The sequence below is a fragment of the Cyrtonyx montezumae genome, unplaced genomic scaffold, assembly GCF_038088225.1.
Source record: "Cyrtonyx montezumae isolate F1298 unplaced genomic scaffold, pur_monq_1.0 scaffold_2, whole genome shotgun sequence".
Lineage (NCBI taxonomy): Eukaryota > Metazoa > Chordata > Aves > Galliformes > Odontophoridae > Cyrtonyx > Cyrtonyx montezumae.
In genome coordinates, this window is record NW_027071936.1 from 60,072,444 (window position 1) to 60,094,469 (window position 22,026).

Sequence of the window (22,026 nt, forward strand, 5' to 3'; positions counted from 1 at the left end):
CGAACTACAACTCCCAGAAGGCCTTGCGCGGTGGAACTCGCCCTCTGCCAGGCGCACGGCACGCTTTGCACGCCGGGATATGTAGTGAGTTATACCTCGTTCAGTCTCCTCTCGCTTTTTCCAGAGCGGCAGGCCGTGAGTCTCGCGACGTTTGGGTGAAAGTCTCGCGAGAGTTTCTCTCCCCTGGTGCGTGGCGGAGCTCGGGCGCGCTGTTTTCGGGAGCGCCGTGGCTGCACTGCTCCGTTCACGCCGTGCCGCGCTCTCCGCCGGCTGTCACGGGATTCCTGAGGCAAGTCTTGTCTGAGGGCTGCCGTCAGGCCTGAGTGAGGGTGGCTCTGCCTGCGGACGCCATTTTGGCCGGCCTGTTGGCTCACCTAGCTGCTGGGTGCTGAGCATCTCCTCGCCCACGCGAGCAGCCAACAATGGGGAAGGCGGCAAAACGAAAGAAAAAGGCCTCCGCGCCTTCAAGAGCCAAGGGCTCAGCAGAGCCAACCATAGCCATGGTGAAGAGCAACCCCTTTGAGGTGAAGGTCAACAGGCAGAAGTTTAACATACTGGGAAGGAAGACCAAGAATGATGTAGGGCTGCCTGGTGTGTCACGGTCCAAGGCTATCAAGAAGGTAAGAGGACATCAGAAATGGGGAGGGAGGAGGGCAGCTGTGGGTGCAGAGGCTGTGAGACTGGAGCCTCTACAGCTGAGGCTGGCTTATTCCATGTGACAGAAGCAGTTGTTCACCTCTTGTTGTGCTGGTGGTGATAGGGAGTGCCCAAATGTCACCCTCCTGGGCAGAGAAATACCACTGGTCTTAGTGCTTTCTGTGCTGTGAGAATGATTCTCCTGTTACTCTGGACCAAAGCACAGGCGGTTGATTATAGGTGTTCATAATTTAGATTTAGATGCTTCAGGATGTTGAGCTTCTTGATGATGGTGCAACATCACAGTAACAGGGAAAGCCTGAAAGAGGAGTTGGTTCTCATTGCAGTGGGATCTGCATAGATTGAAATGAACTACCACTGACTTGGAAAACTTGATTGCTTTTTGTGCAATACATTGTTACATTGTGAAAGAATGTTAAGATGCAAAGTAGTGGTGTGTCCTCATTGATAATAATGTCCATACAGCTTCAGAAGATAAATCTTTTATCTCCCACACTTGACCCTTTTTAAATTGTCTCCCCTGCCCCTTTCTCCCCCCCTCTGCTGACATCACTAGCTGCCTAACCAAAATCCATACTGCACAAGGGAAGCTGTTTCCTCCTATGCAGCCCTGCATTTATCCTTTCCTTGAATGAAGTTTTTTCTGACATCCCTACAAGGAAAACAGGAAAGAAATAAAAAGTTCTGTAAATTCTATTAAAGCTAAAAACGTTTAATATAGCAGCTTGCATTGAGATTCACAGTGCTATGGACATTGATGGTGGATGTGATTTCTCTACAGCTGAAAAGAGGTTGTGATGAGGTGGGTAAGGTCTCCCAGGTCACTAGTGATAGGATGAGATATAATGACTTTAAGCTGTGCCATGGAAAGTTCAAGTTGAATACTAGGTAAAAATTATCCTCAGAAAGAGTAGTAAGGCATTGGAGTAGGCTGCCCAGGGAGGTGGTGGAATCACTGATCCTGGAGATGTTCAAAACAGTAGAGTTGTGGCACTGAGGGACATGGTTAATGGGTATGGTAGAGATGAGTTGATAGTTGGACTAGATAATCTTGGAGGTTTCTTCCAACCTTAATGATCAAATCTGGATAGATACACATACATTGAATCTGGATGCGAACATGTCAAACAGAATTTAAAGTTGTAATGCCATGGAAAGTGCAGCAGTGTCAGCAGAGCGGCAAGAACCTAGGCTGCAACAACTGAGGATTTGCTCAAACACAACAGCTATAGGCACAGAGATAAAGAAAAGAAGCTGCTTATCTTCAGAAGGCTTCAGGTATATAGGGATGTCCTTGCCTCTGCTGCCAACCCTCAAATGAGGCCTGGGGGGGGGTTGGATCCTGGCTCCACCCCTTCCAGTCACTCAGGGGCACTAGATGCACCTGAGCTCCCCTGAGTTAGCCCTGCCTTCCTACCATGTGCTCTATCACTGTTGCAAGTCATGAATTATCATATCTGCTACAAAAGTATTTACTGAAAAGATAAGTTATTTAAAATAACTAAAAAACTAAAAAAACTAATGCAGTGGAAAAAAATGGATAGTTTGTCATTTTGAATGCATCGTTAGAGGGTTCTGCATTAAAATTCTTTGAACAGAAGTAATCGGTGAGAGAGGACGTGAAATAATTGATGAATAAAAGTGCTTTTCAATATCCAAGTTAGTATGCAGCATTTAAATTGCATGTTCACCTATATATTCTATGCAAGTAGTAAATAGAACGTAGAACTTTGAAAACAGTAGATGCAAACAGACTTCTGCAGTCAGTAGCAGTGGTGGCTGCAAGTTCTTAACACTCAGTGGGGCTGCAGAAGCCTGTTGTAGGAAACCACTTTCTCCTTCAGTGCACAAGTCTGGGAGTTCACTGTGGTACAAACAGCACTGTAGTACAAACCTGACTGTGAGATTTACTTCTCGTGTTTTAAATTAGCACAGATTTTTTTTTTAATCTAAGCCGGCATTTTCTTCCTTCAGAAACTGTATCATAACTTTAGCATAGTAACAATTCAATTTCACATTCTGAGATATTTTAACTAGTAAGGTAAATAAAATGTTTGTTATGAATGACATCACCAGCACTTACATATAAATTTGTCTTCTGTGCGCTATAGGTGCACACATGCTGAATCATACAAGCCTTAGTGCTCTGATGCATGACCTCTCTGTGCTCAGAATAAAGCAGAGGACTGCGTTTATGTACCCACCTGGCTTTCTTTTCATCTTGGATGACAGGATCAGAAGAGGTTCAGCTGATACTTTCTCCTTTCTTTTATATGTTCTTTTATGCTAAGCTTTAGACTGAAATCAGAACTCTTTGGAGGCAGTGCTTAGATTTCATATTTGATAAAACAAAAGCAAGATACAGCGTATCGTATTTTGTCTTCTGGGCAGCTTGTAAGGATAGTTAATTACACTGAGTTGTGTATTGTATGTGCTTGCCATACCTTTTTAGTTTTGTATTATGCTATACTGGATGATTATATATCGTCAGGATACCATGAAGCTTTATCTGCCTTTGCTTTGAAAGCATGTATTCTGTTAGGGTTTTTGGGTTTTTTTTTGAACTTAATTTTTTTTTTCTTCTAGCGAACTCAAACGTTATTGAAAGAATATAAAGAAAAAGGAAAGACAAATGTGTTTAAAGATAAACGTTTTGGTGAATATAACACCAAAATAAGTCCAGAGGAAAAGATGATAAAACGATTCACTTTAGAAAGACAGGTAAAGTATGAGAATGGGAATTAAAAAAATAGTTTGGGGTGGGGGTTACCCTTAACAGAGGGCTTTGCAGGCTAATGCTTTTTGCTTGTTTGTTTTATTTATATGTTTTGACCTTCTGTGAAAAAACATCTGCTCATGGGAATACAGAATTTTCCAAGAAAACTTCCTGGTTTTGCAAGACAGCTGGTTTTTTTTAGAAGAAAATTCTTTGAGCATGTTTGAGCTCTGATGTTCAAGAAAGCCAATTTTAAGCAGAGTTATTGTTTTTCTCTGGCTGTTCTATACTTGTTATGATTTGGAAATTGGATTAGAAAAAGGCAATCATCAGCAAGTACAATTTGAAATTTCAGTACAGCTGCTGGAGAGCAGGCATTTCATCTCCTCACATGCTGTCGTTATGTAATGTGAATTGTTTGTGTAGTACCATTCTTTCAGCTTTATGATACTTAATCTTCAGAACTGAACAGTATAACATCATGGCCTGCTGAAAGTTTATGTAAGTTATGGTCAGTTTCTTCAGGCCAGAAATGGAATAATAAAGAATTGTATAGAGATCAAACTTAAGCTTCCTTAAGTTTTCTGAGTTGCTTCATTTCTGTGTCGCTGTAAGATTGATGGAGGCATCATACTTTCTCACTTAAGGCTTGATGTATTTTGATTAAAATGATTAATCTGGTAGTATTCTTGAAACAGCAGTCAACTGGAATGAGAGCCTTATCCACCAGCATTAAAAATGCTGTTTCTAATAATTTGTTGCCTGGGAACTAGAAATTTTTGATATTTAATTGGTTTGTTTTGTTCTTTTTAGCAAAATTTTGGAAAGAAAAATATCTATAATCTTAATGAAGATGAAGAATTAACTCATTATGGCCAATCTTTGGCAGAAATTGAAAAACTGAATGACATTATTGATAGTGATAGTGACACAGAAGAAAGAGGAGCATTGTCAGGTAGGACATATCAGATAATATTTCACTACTCTGTAGTTTTTTTTCACTCTTGGTTTTGTTGTTGGTACATTTACACCTCTTGTTTCTTTCACTGAAGGAGAATATGCACATGGGTGGGATGTTGAGGCCAGATTACTACTTTAGTAGCTAAGCAGAAGCTAAATTGGAGCTACCCAGCTGGCAAGTTTCTTTAATCTGGGGGATTTTCAGAACTAATGTGTACCTACATTTCAAATGCATTGGGTGGCATCTGAAGTTTAAGTTTCTTTCTTGTACCTCTTCTCCTAAATAAATATTGAAAAAATATTCCTGTCTCATGTCAAATGTTTGTCAGTTTAAGTTATGTCCAGTGTCTCTCTTAGGTATGTCTGTTAATAGGAATGGGAGTAGTACATGTCTGATGAAATAATTTTAATTGCTCCCATTCTCACATGTTAGGGAGATGCTGTCTTAGCAGCATCAGCACTTACATATCAGTTTGAAAATAATTCACCATTTATTTTTTCTTCTAGCTGAGTTAACTGCTGCTCACTTTGGAGGGGGTGGAGGTCTTCTTCGTAAAAAAGCAGCAAGTGAGCAGGAAGATGAAGAGGAGGAAAAACCTAAATCTAGAAAGGAACTCATAGAAGAATTGATAGCCAAATCTAAAAAAGATAAGGTAAGTTTTTAGTTCTAAAGTATAAGTTAATGCATGCTATAGAGGGCATCACAAGATGTCCTCAGTCTTTGCAGAATAAAGCAGCAGTAGTGCAGAAAGTAAGGTAGGTAGCTGTCTAAGAAAAGAGTAAGGTCTTTGAATAATGTCCATCTGCCCTTGTAGACACCTTAGGAAATAAAGTTAACATCTATCATTTTTTTGCATCTTCAAATCTCTCATTTTCTTGACTCATATAACTTGTTTTCTGTATGCAGCCCATGTGGCATTCAGTATTACTGTATTGCTTCTACCACAGTGAATGTTTATATCTTTAAAATATTAAGTATTTGAAATTATTTGTTTGCTGAAGACATTGTTTTTGTTTTATGCTATAAATGCTTTGTCTATATAAATGCTACATCTGTGTTTTATTTTTCTAGCAAGAAAGACAGAGTCAGAGAGAAAGTGCCTTAGAACTTACTGAGAAGCTTGACAATGACTGGAAGGAAATCCAAACCCTTATGGCCCGCAAACCCCCGAAGTCAGAAAGAAAGGATGAAGAGGTAGAAAAGCCCAAGGTAAAATTTGGCCAGATTACTTTCTTCTGCTCTGATGATTTGTGGATTTGACTGTCTTAGTGGCTGAAGTATGAGGCAAAGTTGATTGCTTTGTTAAATAAAATGAGAGAGGTTGTATGTTGAGCAATACTGTTGACTGTTGGTTTATTTTTCAGGCAAAAATGTCTTAAAAATAAAATTGTTGATAACATTGACTTACTTTGAATGCCTTTGCTACATTTTTGGGGTGAAACAGCTTTTATTTGACAACAGATTTTTTTTTGTTGTTATCTGAATACTGCCCCTACAAAAAGGGAATTAAGATATTAGGCTTATGAATAAATTTGTTACAGCCTCAAAGCTTTATCTCTTCATTGTATTTCATACTTCTTAATTTAAGAAAAGGCATTGCAATGTCTTGTGCTAACTTTTTTTTCTTGTAGATATTTTGTATTATATGGTATTTATTCCCTCTCAGTAGAATTCTGTTTCTGGAAGGCTGAACTAATGAACTGATTTTATGTTAAAACTGTTTTAAATAATGAACAGAAGATATTGGATCAGAAAGTCATACTTTGGTGTACTGGTTTTTATTTTAAGGTGCTTGGTAATACAGCAAATACTCCAGTATGTCAATAATGTAATATCCTAGACAAAAATTCTGTTACTATGCTTTTCTGAAAAGGAGAATTAGCTTCTCTTGCTCAATTTGCTCTCAATTTGAGAGTTATCAGGAGTGCAGGGATCAGACTGTATATTAACTATAACATTAATGTTAAATAGGAGAAAATTATCTAGTGGCTTGTGAGAAGAATAATTACTGGAACTGAATTTTAGAGAAGCTGTTTAGTGACTTAAGCATCTATCATTCACAAATCCAATGTAACCTCTGCAGTGACTGTGTACCCATGTATTCTGCTTACAGTGGCTGAGCATCAGCTAGCCTTTTTGTTTCTTTTGAGGTAGATATCTATGTAATTAAGAAGATAACAAAGATGTAGTTTATTTCTAACAGTATGTATAGCTTATACTTCATTTTATATATTTATTGGTTTGTTTTTTGAGAAAACATCATTTTATTAACAAACAATATTTTGAAGTTTTTCAATTAATAAGTAAAATACTTTTCATTTAAGGTAATGTAAGTTCTTCAGCTGTGAGTAATTTAAATGGAGGGTAGTTCAGGGAGAATTTCTATTCAACCATTCAATTAATTCCTTATGTTAATACTGAATTGAAAGCAGCTTTCTCTGGACAGTCTTTGCCTTATTTCTTAAAGGTCTTATTTTTCAGTTGTTATGTCTGGTAGAAGGGTGGATGCAAAGCAGAATAATAAAACTAAGATAATAAACAACTGCATAAATATTTTTTTAGCCTGATGAATATGATATGATTGTTCGAGAACTTGGATTTGAGATGAAAGCAAAACCTTCAGAAAGGATGAAGACAGAAGAAGAATTGGCAAAAGAGGAGGAGGCACGACTCCAGAAGCTAGAGGTACATCGTCTATGGTTTTAGATTGTTTTCTAATGTGTCTTTTGGGACTGACCACACGTATTTATTGCTTGACCTTCGATTGAAAGTGGCTGTACTAAACTGCAGTTCGTCAGAAGGCAAATTCAGGAAATCTGCTTCTGTTTTGTTTGGAATCTTATATAATAAAGAAAACGTGGACTTAGTACATGATTTAGTGAGGTTTATGAAATAAGTAAATATTTCTCCAATAAAAAAATATAATATCACTTTTCCTTGCCTTTAAATGTTTTAAATTATTCAGAGTTTAGATATTCGTTAAGGGGGAGATATTTTATTGTGAAAAAGTTGAGCTAGTGCGCTGCCAAGTCACGTAATGCTTTCCTCTGGTGTTGTAAATCTTCCAACAGTAGCACATATATAGCTTTGCTTTGCTTAGGAATGGGGTTTTCTTGGGAAATGTTGCATGCTGTTTCTTCTGTATGGAACTCTGAGTCCTGTAGAAAGAATGAATTACTTGGTAAATGTTTCTTGCTTTTTCTTTTGGCATACTAGGGACACATTTAAGATGGTAGGGAGAGGTGGTACCTTCACATTATAGCAGGATAGAAACAATTTTTTTTCTTTCTATTCTTGTCATTTGTTTGATGGATGATCTAGCTGAGTGCTGGAGTGAAAGTGCTTCATAAAATGATTGTTTTGCATGTTGCCTATTTTCAAATTCAGCATAATGTTAAAATTTCGTGTTTTCTGCAAAGTTGTTACACATAGGGGAAACAGAAAAACACTGCAGAATCATAAAACAGTTATAGAAGCTGTATTTTCTGGTAAACTGAACAGATAAAATAAGAGAACATTGCACTTTTGGAAGCCTCGTTTAAAGCCTTCCAAATAAGGTACATATACAAAATGGCCTTAGGCTATCAGATCGTACTACCCAACAAGAACTAAGTATTGTTAGTTTTTGCTCATAATTTGTCAAGTTGTTCTTAATTTTCATCTACTACTTGAATAATTCTAGTTGTTTTTTTTTTCCCCTTTGATTTTCTTAAAGGTAGTGCTTGTGAGGGATCTTTCATTCTCATGTAAACATGTGATTCATCTGTGTTTGTTACTTCTCCTAAAACACAGGCAGATCGACTGCGCCGAATGCGTGGAATAGATGAACAGGAGAATAAAAAGAAACCCAGCCACGTGTCAGCTGATGATCTAGCTGATGGCTTTATCCTGGATAAAGATGACAGACGTTTATTGTATTATAAGGTAAGGTAGGAAATTTCAGTGTTTTCGTAGTTCAGAAGTGAAAACAGGAAAATCATTTTGGAAGTGACCTCTGGAGACCTTTAGTCCAAATTTGTGCTCGAAGCAGGCTCAGCCATGGAATGACAGGATTGCTTGGCACTTTGTCCAATCTTGTCTTGAAAAATCTCCCAAGAATAGAGGCTGCTCAGTCTATCTAGGCATCCTATTCCACTGATTTTCCTACTGTAAAGAAGTTTCTCTGTCTGAACCTCTCTTGTTTAAACCTATTGCTTCTTTTCCCACCACAGAGATGTAGAGTGCTGCTCTGCCTTCTCAGTGACCTCCCTTATAGGCTGCTAGTTGGTTCCAGGCTGAAAAAGTCTGGATTCCACAGCCTCTCCTCATAGCACAGGTTCTGTGGCCCCTGAAGTTCTTGGTGGCTTTGTCTTGAACTTGTAGCTGTTCATAGTTATCTTTCTTATATTTGAATACTGTATTTTGGTTATAAAAGGGCTGAGAGAGTAGTTGTTTCCTTCTATAGTCCTATAAGTATAGGAGTCTTCTATGCTCTTACCTTACTGGGCTGCAGAGGGGGCCTTAGCCCTTCCATTTGTTGTTTTTTTTGTGTTGTTTTTTTTTTTTTTTTTTGTACTATACTCCTTATGAAGTAGCTTTGATTAAGGTGGCAGAGCAATTAAAACCTTAAAGTTGATGTAGTGAGTCACCCTGACTGTGATACATGTGTGTGCATACTTAGCCTCTCATCTTTTTATGTGCAAGTAGCAAGGAAAATGCCCCTCTCAACAGAGTATGCAAATTGTGAATGTGAATTTAAGTTGATTAAGAAAATCAGGATGGGAACAATTATTTATCTGATATGCTATTTTAATACATAGAAGTTAAAATAATGGTTTTTTAACCAAGAAGGCTTCTATAAGTGATGTTGAAACTTTATATCATCTGCTAGTATTTCTTACTTTCCCACTGATTATTGTAGTCCTCATACAACACGTCCTGTTCTTCCCATCTCTTACAGCTCCTTGCAATTACACTTCTATTCATACACCTGTATACATTCTCTACTTAAAATTCCTTCTTGGAATTCACTGCCATTCACTGCTTGGTCACAATAGCCTTTAATAATAAATTTCCACAGCAGTTCTGTCAAAACACTTTCACTTTATTGGTGTTCTAATTGGCTTATTTCCTCTACTGGCAGGATGGCAAAATGAATATTGAAAATGAGGAGGAGGAGGAGGGCAAAGAAGGGGAGGAAGAGAAACAGGAAGAAGAGGAAGGTGAGAAGGAATTTAATGAGAATGGAGAAGGTGAGGAAGAATCTGAAGATTCTACTGAAGATGAGGAAGATGTTGCATCAGATAACCACTCAGATCTTGAGTCTGACCTTGAGAGTGAAGAAGAAGCTACAGGAAATAAAGAACAAAATAAACAAAAGGCAAACGAAAATGAATCACAGAATGTGGAGGAACTGGATCCAGAAATGGAGGCTGCCAAATCAGAACTTCCGTATATGTTTTCTGGTAAGCAGAAGTCTGATGCTGAGAACCCTGTTGTCTTTAAGGTTTTATAACCAGTCTTTCTCAGTCCTCCAGTATCTTATATATTCCTGCTACTCTATGAAGTTTTGCCTCATAATTGTCTCCTGCTGTTCTGAGAGCAGACAGTAGCTGCTGTTCTTAGTGATTAGTGATTAGCATTGATCATGTTGTGAGCAGTGAAAACTGGATCTGTTTCACCCCAGAACATTTACTTCTGCTTCTGTCAGCCTTAGAATTGATAGAGGCATAGTGAGGATGAAAACAGAAAGATCTGCACTTGTTTCTGTAGGCCACAAGTGCATCCAATCTAAAATGCTAGTGTTTTGCATGAGGAAAGTTAGAATATCATTTTATTATCTATACTTAAATGAGGAGAGCTTTCCTTCTATAGTGTTTGGACTGATGTTTTTGGCTTAGAGAGGCAGCATTGTGAGGTGTAACCACTGTGATACAGCATCACAGTCTTTATTGAAATAGAGATGTTCTAAGTTTGATTCCTTTAGGATTTGTGCCTAGGAGGAAGCGAATTCCAGCTAGTATACAAAGCAATCATTAATATTAAGTATTTGATGCAAATAGCTGTTGCCCTAGTATAGGGTTCTCTAACAAAATTAACTGTTACAAGATTGAACAACCTTTCAAGCAACTTCCCCTAGTGCATGCTTTTTGCCGTCAAAAGGAAATAGCATACATTACACAAAGTCCTTTAAATTGCATTCAGGATTTCACTTAACCAGAAAGTGATCACATTAAAATAAACTCAAAAACTGAACAGATGAGGATGTTATCTAGCACGTTAATTTAACGAGAAGACTAAAAATACTTTTTTGTTAAAATTATTTTCCATTAGTGGCAAGTTTCTTACTTTATTTAATATCCTTCATACAAAAGCTGATTAGATGTGAATTAAACATAGAGCTAATTGTATTATGGTAAATTTATGGTTGAATGAATTCTTACTAAGTCAGAAATAAACTTATTTCTGATGTGTTACATGTGTGCGCATAGTTATGCTCAGACTAGGCAGCAAATTCAGGATGTGTTGCATCTCAGTTGTTGAAAAGCATTTATCATATTTTCTCACCTAGGCTCATGTATGCTGTGCTATCTGCATATTGATAGGCTACTGTGTTAAAAAGATTACTGCTTAAAAGCTGTGTGTACCTTTTTTTCCCTAAAATGACACTTTCAAATTGGAAATTTGTTAGACGGTCACATAAATAAGTTGGAGGTTTGGTCAACTTTTGTGTTTACCTTACAGTTCCTGAGTCCTATGAGAAATTCAAGTCGTTATTGGCTGGAAGAACAGTAGAGCAGCAGCTTATTATACTGGAGAGGATCCAGAAATGCAATCACCCAAGCCTTGCAGTGGGAAACAAAACAAAGTTGGAAGTATGTTTTCATGTTTTGTTTTATCTTGCATTTTGAGGTTTGAAATTAACTTTGCTAAGGATTCAGAAAGCAGCATAACATATATATGTTTTGGTAACAGTACAATCAACGTACTGCTTTTTTCTTTTCTAACTTTTTTTATCACTGTTCATTTGTGCTGTTCTGAAAAATGCATGCAATGGAAGAAAATTAATAATTTTTAAAATACTGTGCTTCTTGCAGAAACTGTTTGGCTTCCTTCTGGAATATATTGGAGAGTTAGCAACTCTGGATTTACCAGAGCTGAAAACAATTGACAAACTCATCCTGTAAGTGATAGATTGTGTTGACTTTTGCTCCTTTCTGCTCTAAAGAGAAAAGCTACCTAGGGTAAAGTATTTAATGTGTAGCTCTGTCAGGATTGTAGATAACTTAAGTGTTTTAAATCTGTTTCATATAGTGTCTGGACTGTAATTGTACCAAGTCATTTCCAAAACATTCTGATGCAGTGTTTTATCTGCAAGTGCTTTTCATGGGTAGTAGATAAATAATATACTAGCTGTGCCTGCAGACTTCTGTTTATGGAGTTACTCATGCAGCTAAAGACTTTAAGGTTTGCAGTGATATTGTGCTGTTGCTTGTACAGTTTTTTTGTGTTTTTTTTTAAACAAGTTTCCATTCTGTGAATTCACTCATACTAGGAGCTAGGTGAAAATAGAATATTATAGTAAGCCTCTATAAAAGTGCCAAAGAAACTTTTTGCAGGAAATGGTCAATATGGAATTGTTGTCTTCAAATATATAATGGGTATTTATTGTGACAAGAGAGCCAAATTTGTCTCAGTTACACAGCAAAGGATGCGGGTCAATGGACTCAAGTTGCAACAGAGGAAATCCCAATTACTTGTAAGAAAAAATTCTTCATAGCAATTGTGTTGGGCCCTAGAAGAGGTTTCCCAGAGAAGCTGTGGAAGATTCACAAAATTGAACAAAGCTACAAGCAAACTGATTCAGTTTTGAAGTTAGCCATGCTTTGTGCAGGGAATTGCACCACATTGCCTCCAGAGGTCCCTTACAACCGAAAGCAGTCTGTTACTCCTATCTTGACTTCATAGGCTAGGCAACTTTCTTATAATGAATTATTTGTATGTAGTTTGAATGGAAAAATACACAGTGAAAACTAAAGAAAATGGGTTTTAATAATCCGTTATGTGCAGGTTTAACATGCATTACTCTGTTGCATTCATCAAGAGCTATTGATAATCACAATGCTGGGGCTTTGTAAAAATGTGTAAACACATTTTAATTGTTCTATAGGGCTGGGATTTATTAATAAAACTGCAACATTTTAAAGGAGAATACTGAAAAAGCAGATGCAGACATCTGACTGCACCTCTCTGTAGGCAGAAACCACAGGCCAGGAGCTGGCCTAACTTTGTGGGTACTTTTTTGTGTGTTTTAAGTAATAATTTTGCTAAGCACGTTACTGCCTTACGTGTTCCTTAACATTGTATGAGAATATTTTGAGTGGTGAGTTGCCTAGTATGGACCAGCGTATCTTTGTACAGTAAAATTAAGGGTTAGGTGATTTAGAAAGATGTTTTAATCATATCAGATTGTTGAGCGTATTTTGAAGCTTTTAATTAGTTTTTATTATTAAGATTTGGAAACCTCCAAATCGGAGATGATCTCACAATGCCCAATGAAAAATAACACCTCTGTAGACTGAAAGTGTTACAGTAATAATGTATGCAGGGTCACATTGGTTATTTCTCTAGAAGAATAATTTGTTTCAGGGGATTTGTTTTTGTTGTGGATGGAGCACAAGAAACCGCCCTGCAGATGCTTAAAAATCAGGATTTTAGTTAACATCACTGGTGTAACTTGATCAGGACTTACATTTCTTCTTAATAGGCCATTGTACAATCTTTGCCAGATGTTTCCTGAAGCAGCCAGTGGCAATATTAAGTTTGTCCTTCGAGACGCTGCACATGAGATGGAAGAAGTAATTGAAGTCAAAGGCCGTGCGACATTTCCAGGTTTAGACACGGTAACGGATACCTGCTGCTGAGCAAAACTCTTGCTCTTTCCATTAGTTCAGAAATGCTAGTAAATGCCTGATGATGGGAAACATAATTTGAAATGCAAAGTTATGTAAAGAGTTATTGGCATCTTTGACTTTTTATATTTTTTTTAAATCTGCAGAGGAAAAATCTTTCTACAGGGTAGAAGTGTGATTCTGATATATTAACAAGGGGAATAGATCTTAAAATTGCCTTTCCAGTTTACATATCAGAACATCATTAGTTTTCCTGATGTGAATAGTGATGTTGTCAGATATGTCCTGATTTCTTCACTTAAATTAAGTGCAAATATTTTTAAAGTGCACCATGGAAGTGCAGTATCTCTTAGAGTCACAAAAATATTGAGGAAATAACATAATGGACTTAAATGTACAACCATTTATCGTGCTGTAGGCATAATAGGGCTGAATTAATGACTCAAAGTGAAAGGACTGACCTTTCTTTCTTGTGTTAGTAATACTTCAAAATTTCAGTAGCCATGCTAAATCTGAACAGACTGTTTTCAACATCTAGGTAAGGGAGTTTGCATGTAGAACACCTAGAAAATGAATACGTGTTTACATAGTAAAAATGTTTTCAAAGAGCAGCCAGAAGTCAGTAATCCAGAGAAAACTACATGTTTATTTTCCTCCTAGCATGGGGGAACAATGTTGCCTAATGGGATATTTAGGGTATTTAAAGAAACTAGACTGAAGAATTTGATTGGAAGACTTGCTACTTTACAGCTTGGGCAATATTTATAGGGAGTTCTTTTTGAAGAGCCTTTATTCAGGATGTTTTGAATTTTGCAGGAAATGTTGTAGAGAACTTTAACTTCTTATCTTTTGTCTGTCACTCTTATAACACACAGTTAAACATATGTAGATGTTCTGTTTTCTCAGGTACCTTAAACAGTCTTCTCAGAAAATAGGTTGTAAATATCAGATTTCTGAATGATGTTTGCCTTAGCATTTTTAGATCACTGCATGACAGCTACTCATCCATCACAGTTACATATGTGTGAAATCAAGATCCTTGGAATTGTCTTAATGCATTTTGCCTTCGTACTCTGTTTTATGCACTATCAGCTTATTTATTTGAAAATTACATCTCTGCTGTTTCCAACATCTGACTTCTGGCATCCAGTTGTAACTCCTGCTTTTATATACATGAGTCAGCTACTAACTAAGGTATGTCTATGATGATGCATCTCCATATACAGCTTCACTTTCTTATTTCTTCCTAGAACTCGTGTGTTATAATTAATGTTTACATATTGGAGCTGTACTGAAAAGGATACTTTTTGTTTGGTGTGGTTATAGATAGTAAACGGCAGAAAATAATGAAGAGAAAAAACCCTCATAGAATACAGCCCAACTCAAAATTTGACCTAATAATTTCTTGAGCTGTCATGCAAGAATTTCTTATATGACAAATGGTGTGGAACTAACGTGGCAGACTGAATAAAGTACATGATCATTTGTTAGTGATTTATCTTTCATATATTGCAATTGTTTCAATTTAAGAAAGACTTTTCTTTAAGAAATGGTAATGTGTGTTTTCCTTAAAACTTTACCTAGTACAATGTATTGCAGTGTAGTTAGAAGTACTTACTTTTCTATCCAAATGTCTTTCATATATGCTTTGAAAGTTCTGAGCTAGTTGTTCTGTTACTGTTGCAGATTCGTTGTTTGAGCCTTATGTTTCTTTGTTTCACTTCTGAAAATGAATGTGGGGCATTGGAGGGCAAAGAAGTAGGACAAAAATTTACAAACACTTAGATAGCAGAGCAAACAAGCAGTAAGAACTTACTGGTGATTTAGCACCTTCTAGTGGCTGACCTCATCTTTCTAATCAGTTCTGCTTGTACTCTTTAGTAAGAGCAAAGGGAAGGCAGTATCTTTTTCATTTAAATCCAGAGAGTATCATTAATTTTAAAAATACATACAACTTAATAAATATTTCTGCTTTTGGGGGAATGCTGCATTTGTGTTTGCTAGACATTTACTAATTATGTGCTTTCTTTTTTTTTTCTTTGTATAGTGTCGCATCACAGCGTTGCAGGATGTTATTAAAGGTTTGTTTATATGCTCTTTGTTCCTGGAATATGTGTCACTCTCCAGAAGATTTGTACCAGAACTCATAAATTTTCTTCTTGGAGTACTTCACATATCCCTTCCCAAAAAGCAGGCCCAGGGTGAGTTTGTTAGAACAAATGAGTAAAAAAATTTTATATTAGTGCTTTTCTTTAAAAAATAATTAATTTATTGTTTTTCACAATGAATTTCATGTTCTGAACAAAAGAGCAAAACCGTCTGCTGGGCTAGCTTTCCACAGCTTTGATTCTCTAATGTTGGCAAGAAAGAAAGAAACAATATTATTAAAGGAAATAAAGTAACATTGCTCACAGTGCAGTACTTTTGCAGTATTGTTCTAAATGGACCCCACTATAGGACTGCAGTCTGAAATTCACAGTTCCTATAGGGTTACAATGAGTACCCTGTCCTTCACAGTAAGGAGGCAGTTAGTGCTGCAGATACCCTTTCCTCATCAGCTAATAGACATTTCTCCAAGATAAGAGAGGAATGTCAAAGTTGTTGTTTTTCCTTTTTGTTTATCTGACAGGGATTTGTTGTAGTTCAACAGAAGGCAGCTACCCCTACAAGCAAATGAGTCTGTGCTGTAACATAACTTTGTAAACATGGCAGCTTGTGCAGACAAGGAGAATAAAACTGTCTTTTCAATGGGATCCATATGCTAGCAAGTGACTTTCAGTTGCTAGTCTTCTAGTTTTTGTCTTTTTGTGACTTTTTGTTTTTTCTATGTGGACTCATTTCTAGCTCTGAAGCTTCTTGTTGAAGTAGCTAGTGACAAAGCTCCTCTAGGTGAGTTTTTGTTGGAGCATATTGCTAGTTCATGTGCTAGCATCTTTGGGTCACTCAGTGTCTTCAAGCATGAGGAGACTGCAGGCAGGGTATTCTCACATGAAAATTTTAATTATTTGTTGGCAAATACTCACAAAGGACATCTGGGATTTAATGAACTCTCAGGATAGTTATTACTATGTTCATAACTGATGATGAGGCACTTAAGTCTTTGTTCTCTGGGTAGTCATCAGTCAGGTGAGGAAGGCTCAGCTTCTGTTGCTTCATTATTTCAGTATATCTTCAATGTTACTGAGTAGTTGTCTTGCAATTCCCTTTTTATCTCCTTCAGGATTTCCATGCCTTCCTGTGCTGGCATTCTTTTTTGAGTTCTTGAGCTACTAACAATCCCTTTCTCAACAAGCTTAGTACTGCAGTTTCACCTTTATTAGCTTGAACGGCTGTAACCTCCAGACTCACCCAGCTCCTTCTCACAGCTTAGCACTTTTCTCTGAAGTGTGAGCCAAAGTTACACAGCTGGGTTGCATCAGAGCTAAAGCACTGGATTCTCAGAACACCAACAGCTGAACTCTTAGAAGGAGGTGGGAAGAGGTTACAGAGTGGGTGGGTTACACTGCACTATTTGTCTCTTTGTCTCTTTCTCTATTTTCTTCTTTGTGTGATCTCTGGAATCTATGATCTACAAAGGTTTTAGATACAGTTAAAATACAGGATTTTGCAAAATCAGATAAACTATTCTAAATTACATAGTGGCAATTGATGACTTAAGCTTTAACCATTTTATTTCCTTTGTATTTCTGCTAATTTATTTGAGTTACTTAAATGTTTTCTGTTAGCAGAGAAGAGAAGCTTAGTACAGGATATACTAAAGGCACAGCATTCTCTTTCTGGTGTTTTCTCACTCAGTGTTGATGTTTTGAAGTTACGAGATATCCCACTGTGTTTTTAACTATCCTCGAGGAACTGTTGCTTATCATAGGATCACAGAATTGTAGGGGTTGGAAGGGACCTCTAGAGATCATCTAGTCCAACCCCCCTGCCAAAGCAGGATGTGATGTGTCATAAATGTGATGGTTTTGCTGTCAACAGAGAATAATTTAAAGTAAGCTGACATCAGTTCTCTGGAATATTTATAAACTGTCAGACCAAAATATTTCTCGAGGTTCCTTTTTGACAATGAGTAACAAACAACAACAATTTCAAATAGAAATCATACTGTTTTCATGTTTTGAGCTTAATCCATTATTTTTTCACATGAAATGATACAGAATACAACTTCATGCAAGACTGAAGTACACTTTCTGATCTGATTTACTTTTTTTTTAGCAGAAAAGCTGGAGGAAAGAGAATAGGAAGAAATTGTTATTGTTGATAGCCTCAGCTAATGGAACTGTTATTTAGAGCTGCTGTCCTCTCATAAGTAAAGCAAATAATAAAGTTTTGAAATGAGTTAATAAAGGAGGAAAAAAAAGATCCAGCACAGGGACTACAAATTAGTTTCTGCCTTAGCTGTGAAATTTAGCATAGTAGTTCTCAAGTCTTCTCTATGTGCCCTGCCCTAGTAAGTACGTATTCTATGTTTTCTCTTCTTGTTTTAAAACCACTTAGGTGGAGTGGGAGAGGACTTTACAGTGTGCATCTGAGGGCCCCTACTGGAGAGGTTCAGTGGTGTATGATAACTGTGAGCTTTCCTTGTTCATGCTCACTGTGCTGTTTGCCCACTTTCTGGTCAAAGCATTCTCTCAACTCCAAGGGAAAGTCCTTTTCCTTGCCCTTTCTTCTTAAGCATATCCAGTACTGCAATGTTGCTTGCTGTTTTAACTGTGCACATGTGGTCCATCGTTTTAGAGAAGTCTGGTGCTGATATTTTTTTTTGTTTGTTTGGTTGGTTTTTTAAGGCAGTGTGAGTAAAAACTTCTAAAGACATAACGCTGGGAACTGATTTGTTGTTCACTGTTCTTGTTTCTTAGGCTACACTGTAGTGCATCCATTCACACCAGTGGGGAAAAATTTAGAACTGCTTTTGGTGTGTGATAAGAAGGATCTGGAAAGCTGGCAGAAGCAAAGTCTCCCATTGAGTATTGTGACTAGATTGAAGGAGTTGAGCAAAACAGAAATTAATCATATTAGGTATGTAGTGAGCTGTTGTGCTTTGTTTTTATCTTTACTCTGTAGCATATGAAATTATGAATCTTCTATCAGAATGTTACATGGAGCACTTGTTGGAGCACCAGCCCCTCCATTCCTTTTTAGTACAACTGTGGACTGATGGGATGATGCAGATACAGAGGATGTGCTCAGTACTTTGAACTGTCATGCTTTTCAGAAGTAAATACTGTATTTACATACGAGAGCTAGAAGAATCACAGAAGTAATCAAACACTCCAGTTAGGAAAGAGCAAAATTAAACACACTGTATCACATTTTTCACTTGTGAATTTCTCATACCGTAACATTTCAGGGATGAATAAGTGTTTTGTGATTAAGTTCTTTTTGTAGGAAAAAAACAAAAGAAAATGAACCTAATTCTGTTCTGCAAAAGTGTGATTGTATTAGAACTAGTGTAAAAACCTGTTACTCAAGCAGCAAAGACACAATAATGTTTTGACCTTTGTGTGCCAAAATAAGAAATTGTTGCTAATGGTTTTCTTGGGTATTTGCTTGCATAAGGAGAGTGAAATTTTAGACTGAATTAACAACCAGGACCAGACTTGTAACTGTGTCAGTCTTAATAACAGACTGCTAATTCACCCAGATTTAATTAGTTTAATACATTTTATTTGACAATGCAGTATAGCTTTTGCAAGTGAAATTGTTACATTATTTTCTACATTAACAGGTTATCATGTCTAGCCTTGTGTTTTGATCTTATTAAGAGATGTGCAGTTCTATATGAGTTTTTACCATCATTCCATGAAATAATGCATCCCATCAGAGTACTCCTTACACAGCATGTGTCAGTGAATGAATATCCTGAAAAAATGCAGGTATGTGTTCCCTCAGTGTGAAATAATTCGTACGACTGGTTCATTAATAAATTCTGTGATCTTCATCTGTGCTTTTAACAAAGCAAAGCAGAGTAATCTGTGAGATGTTTTCAAGGATCAGGTATTTGCTGTAAGTGATCTTCAAATATCACAGTGATGTTTGTGGAGAAACCAAGAAAGAGTGGAGAATGTTCAGGAGATATTTTTCATTGCCTATCTTATCTTGCACTTCTAATGGAAAACAGTACTTGCTTGCTACAACCAAATACACGTTCCAAACTGATGAGATAGTAATCAATGTCCACGTACCTGCTCTGCTACCTCATTTAAAGGAAGTCAGTTTATTTGTGTAGCAGTTAAATTCAGTATTTTTTTTTAATCTGTCTTCTGGATTTAGTAGATTTGTCCTCTACTCAAAGAGGCATTATGAAATGAGGAGAACAAGATTTTGTAATGTTGATGATGCAAAATGGCCTGGGTTTTGCCATCAAAATAAATACATTAATAGTTATCCTTAGAATGACTCTGAAAGGCTGGTTCTCTAATAAATCTGTCTTTACTCTTGCTTATTCATCTGTTAGGTGAAACTGTCTGTAGATCTATCTTACTGTCTGTGTTTCCATTGCAATAGAATTCCTGAAGAGTTTTTAGAGTTTTTCCAGCCTGGAAGGGCTTACAGCATTTCAGTGTTGTCAGTATCCTGATGAGTAGCAATGGCTTTTCTCAGAAGAAGAACATATGGGTAGAAGATTACTGTTGATTCAATTTGCAGTAGTTAGGTAATTATGGTGTCTCTGATACACTTTTGAAGTTGTAATTTGATTTGCGTTTCCAGGAATGGTATCACAGTGCTCTGAAAGAGCTGGAGAACAAAGTAAAGCACTATACTCCACTGGTATGTGAGAAGAAGAAGCCAGTGCCATTGAAACAGTATACGCCTAAGATTGTGAAAGTGTAAGTAAAGCATGCTTAGTGCAAAAGAAAAAGTGTATCTAAGCATTCCAATGCTAAAAAGATTTGGAAAACAGGACATGAAACAGGCAACCATTTTTCTTTGTTGCATTTTATGCACAAATTGCAAAGGAGCAGCTACTTCAGTGGTAGGGAAGGGAAGAAAAAGGAAAGAGAGATTCTAAGAAACTCACCAGAGATTACTTTATGGGGGGAAAAAACAGCTTTGGAAACCAACTCATGCCCATCTAATCAGTTACAAATTCATACTTTTCAAGTTGAAAAGAGGCTGTGACTACTATTACATAGTCAGGTACATTACTGTGTACTCTGCAAAGCACTTGAGTTTCAAGAGCAGTAGTTCATTAAAATCTCACTAAAATATATAAAAGTAAAGATGAATGGTGAAATGTTGTGAGATATTTCACTGATGCAAAAGACCAGGCAGACTATTCCTGCACTGTCTCACGGATCATAGCAGACAATATGTCACATTAAGCATTCTTATAAGATAGCAGATTCACCATTCTTTTTTCCCCCCACCCAAGCAGTTTTCTGCCTTCCAACAATAGCAATTACAAAAAACATGGAGCTTGCTTTCTTTCTTTTTATAGAGCTCAAAATGACCATGTATGTTCTTTTATTCTCTTTTGATATTAAATTTCAATAGCACTGGTTCCTTTTGTAGATGATAGAACTGTATTCTGATTCAGGAAGTCTGACTTATTGACTGCTGACTCATCTAGGCCTGTTTATTATCTACAAGGGCAGAAACTGTGTCTTACTCTGGTAATTTAAGGGAACAGCTTTTTCTCTGCTGTACACGTCTATTTCCAAGTAACTGATCAGGCCTTTTTTTAGAATTCATCTGTAGAGGAAGTTTGCAAAAATGTTTATTGAAATCTATTGAGAGATGCAGCTTTTTCAGTCCATTTAACAAATTACAGGCTACCATGGGGTATTGGAACATATCTGTTTTCTGGAAAATGCTGTCTGCTTATAATCTGCATGATGATGACATATGGTTGACTAGTGATGCTTTTTCTGGTTTCTTCAACTCCTTATTTTACACGTTGATCACACAGTGTTCTGTGTTCATGTACATATTTTCATTTCAGTTTAGAGTTTGGAAGAAAGCAGGGAGGCAGCAAAAAGGAGCAAGAAAGAAAGCGGTTAATTCACAAACATAAACGTGAATTTAAAGGAGCTGTTCGTGAGATCCGGAAAGATAACCAGTTTCTGGCTAGAATGAAGCTTTCAGAAATCATGGAGAGGTAACATAGCTTTTGCTTCAGCAGTAGTTTTAAGAGTTATTGTTCTGTTTGTTTCTTTGCTGTGTGACAAGACTGACAGTAATGATAAACAATATTAAACTTGAAAAATTGACAATTTGGGGAAAACAAACTTTTCCATAAGAGAGAATTTTAGTTTTCAACTCTGCAGTTTCATTTCTCTAGATAAGAACATGCAGAAAGTTCATATTTGAAGTGTTTGATGATATTTAAGATTTGTGGGCCTTCTTATAAATTAATGTGTAGTCTAAGTGTACTTGTAATTTATTTTCCCTAATATAATCCTTCCGAAATGTTTAACGTGTTAATTTTTTCCTTTACAGAGATTCAGCCAGAAAGAGAAAAGTGAAAGAGCTTCTTGGTAGCCTCGCTACACAAGAGGGTGAATGGAAAGCTATGAAAAGGAAAAAAGGGAAGGACTAATTGGGACCATGTACAGACAGGAAGTTTGGTTTTACTGCTGTTTAAAGTACCATGGTCGTATGGCTTTTGCACAGATTTTAATCGCATCCTTTGGATGCATTCCTTTTTAGGAAAATAACATCATCAGATCTGTCTGAAAAAAGTGGATAAGGGAAATAAAAATACTTTTGTATGTGTGCGGTATATTTCTGTTTATTTTGATAACAATATTTGGATGAGTAATCAGAACTATGGCTTATTTTAAACTACACAAAATTGT

General features: G+C 36.8%; 2 protein-coding genes across 2 annotated transcripts in view; one reads left to right on the forward strand and one right to left on the reverse strand.

The window, feature by feature from the left end:
- GRK4 (G protein-coupled receptor kinase 4) overlaps nt 1-22,026 on the reverse strand; it is a 109,304-nt gene that overhangs the window by 30,575 nt on the left and 56,703 nt on the right. The gene's annotated exons all lie outside the window — the stretch shown is intronic.
- NOP14 (NOP14 nucleolar protein) lies at nt 328-21,941 on the forward strand. The gene is made up of 18 exons (XM_065735856.1): nt 328-620; nt 3,244-3,378; nt 4,187-4,328; nt 4,841-4,986; nt 5,406-5,543; nt 6,897-7,019; nt 8,127-8,258; nt 9,457-9,778; nt 11,058-11,188; nt 11,411-11,496; nt 13,081-13,216; nt 14,318-14,419; nt 15,273-15,426; nt 18,085-18,244; nt 18,954-19,101; nt 19,937-20,055; nt 21,171-21,326; nt 21,668-21,941. Exons 1-18 carry the CDS (start codon nt 423-425, stop codon nt 21,765-21,767), a joined length of 2,628 nt encoding a protein of 875 aa, XP_065591928.1. The 5' UTR covers nt 328-422; the 3' UTR covers nt 21,768-21,941.

What these genes read in the sequence shown, in the direction of transcription:
- NOP14 (XM_065735856.1), top strand. Translation starts at nt 423, where the DNA reads ATGGGGAAGGCGGCAAAACGAAAGAAAAAGGCCTCCGCGCCTTCAAGA. An exon ending in AAGAGGTAGAAAAGCCCAAG is followed by an intron (nt 5,544 to 6,896) that starts GTAAAATTTGGC and finishes ATATTTTTTTAG; the next exon opens with CCTGATGAATATGATATGAT. An exon ending in CTTTCAGAAATCATGGAGAG is followed by an intron (nt 21,327 to 21,667) that starts GTAACATAGCTT and finishes TTTCCTTTACAG; the next exon opens with AGATTCAGCCAGAAAGAGAA.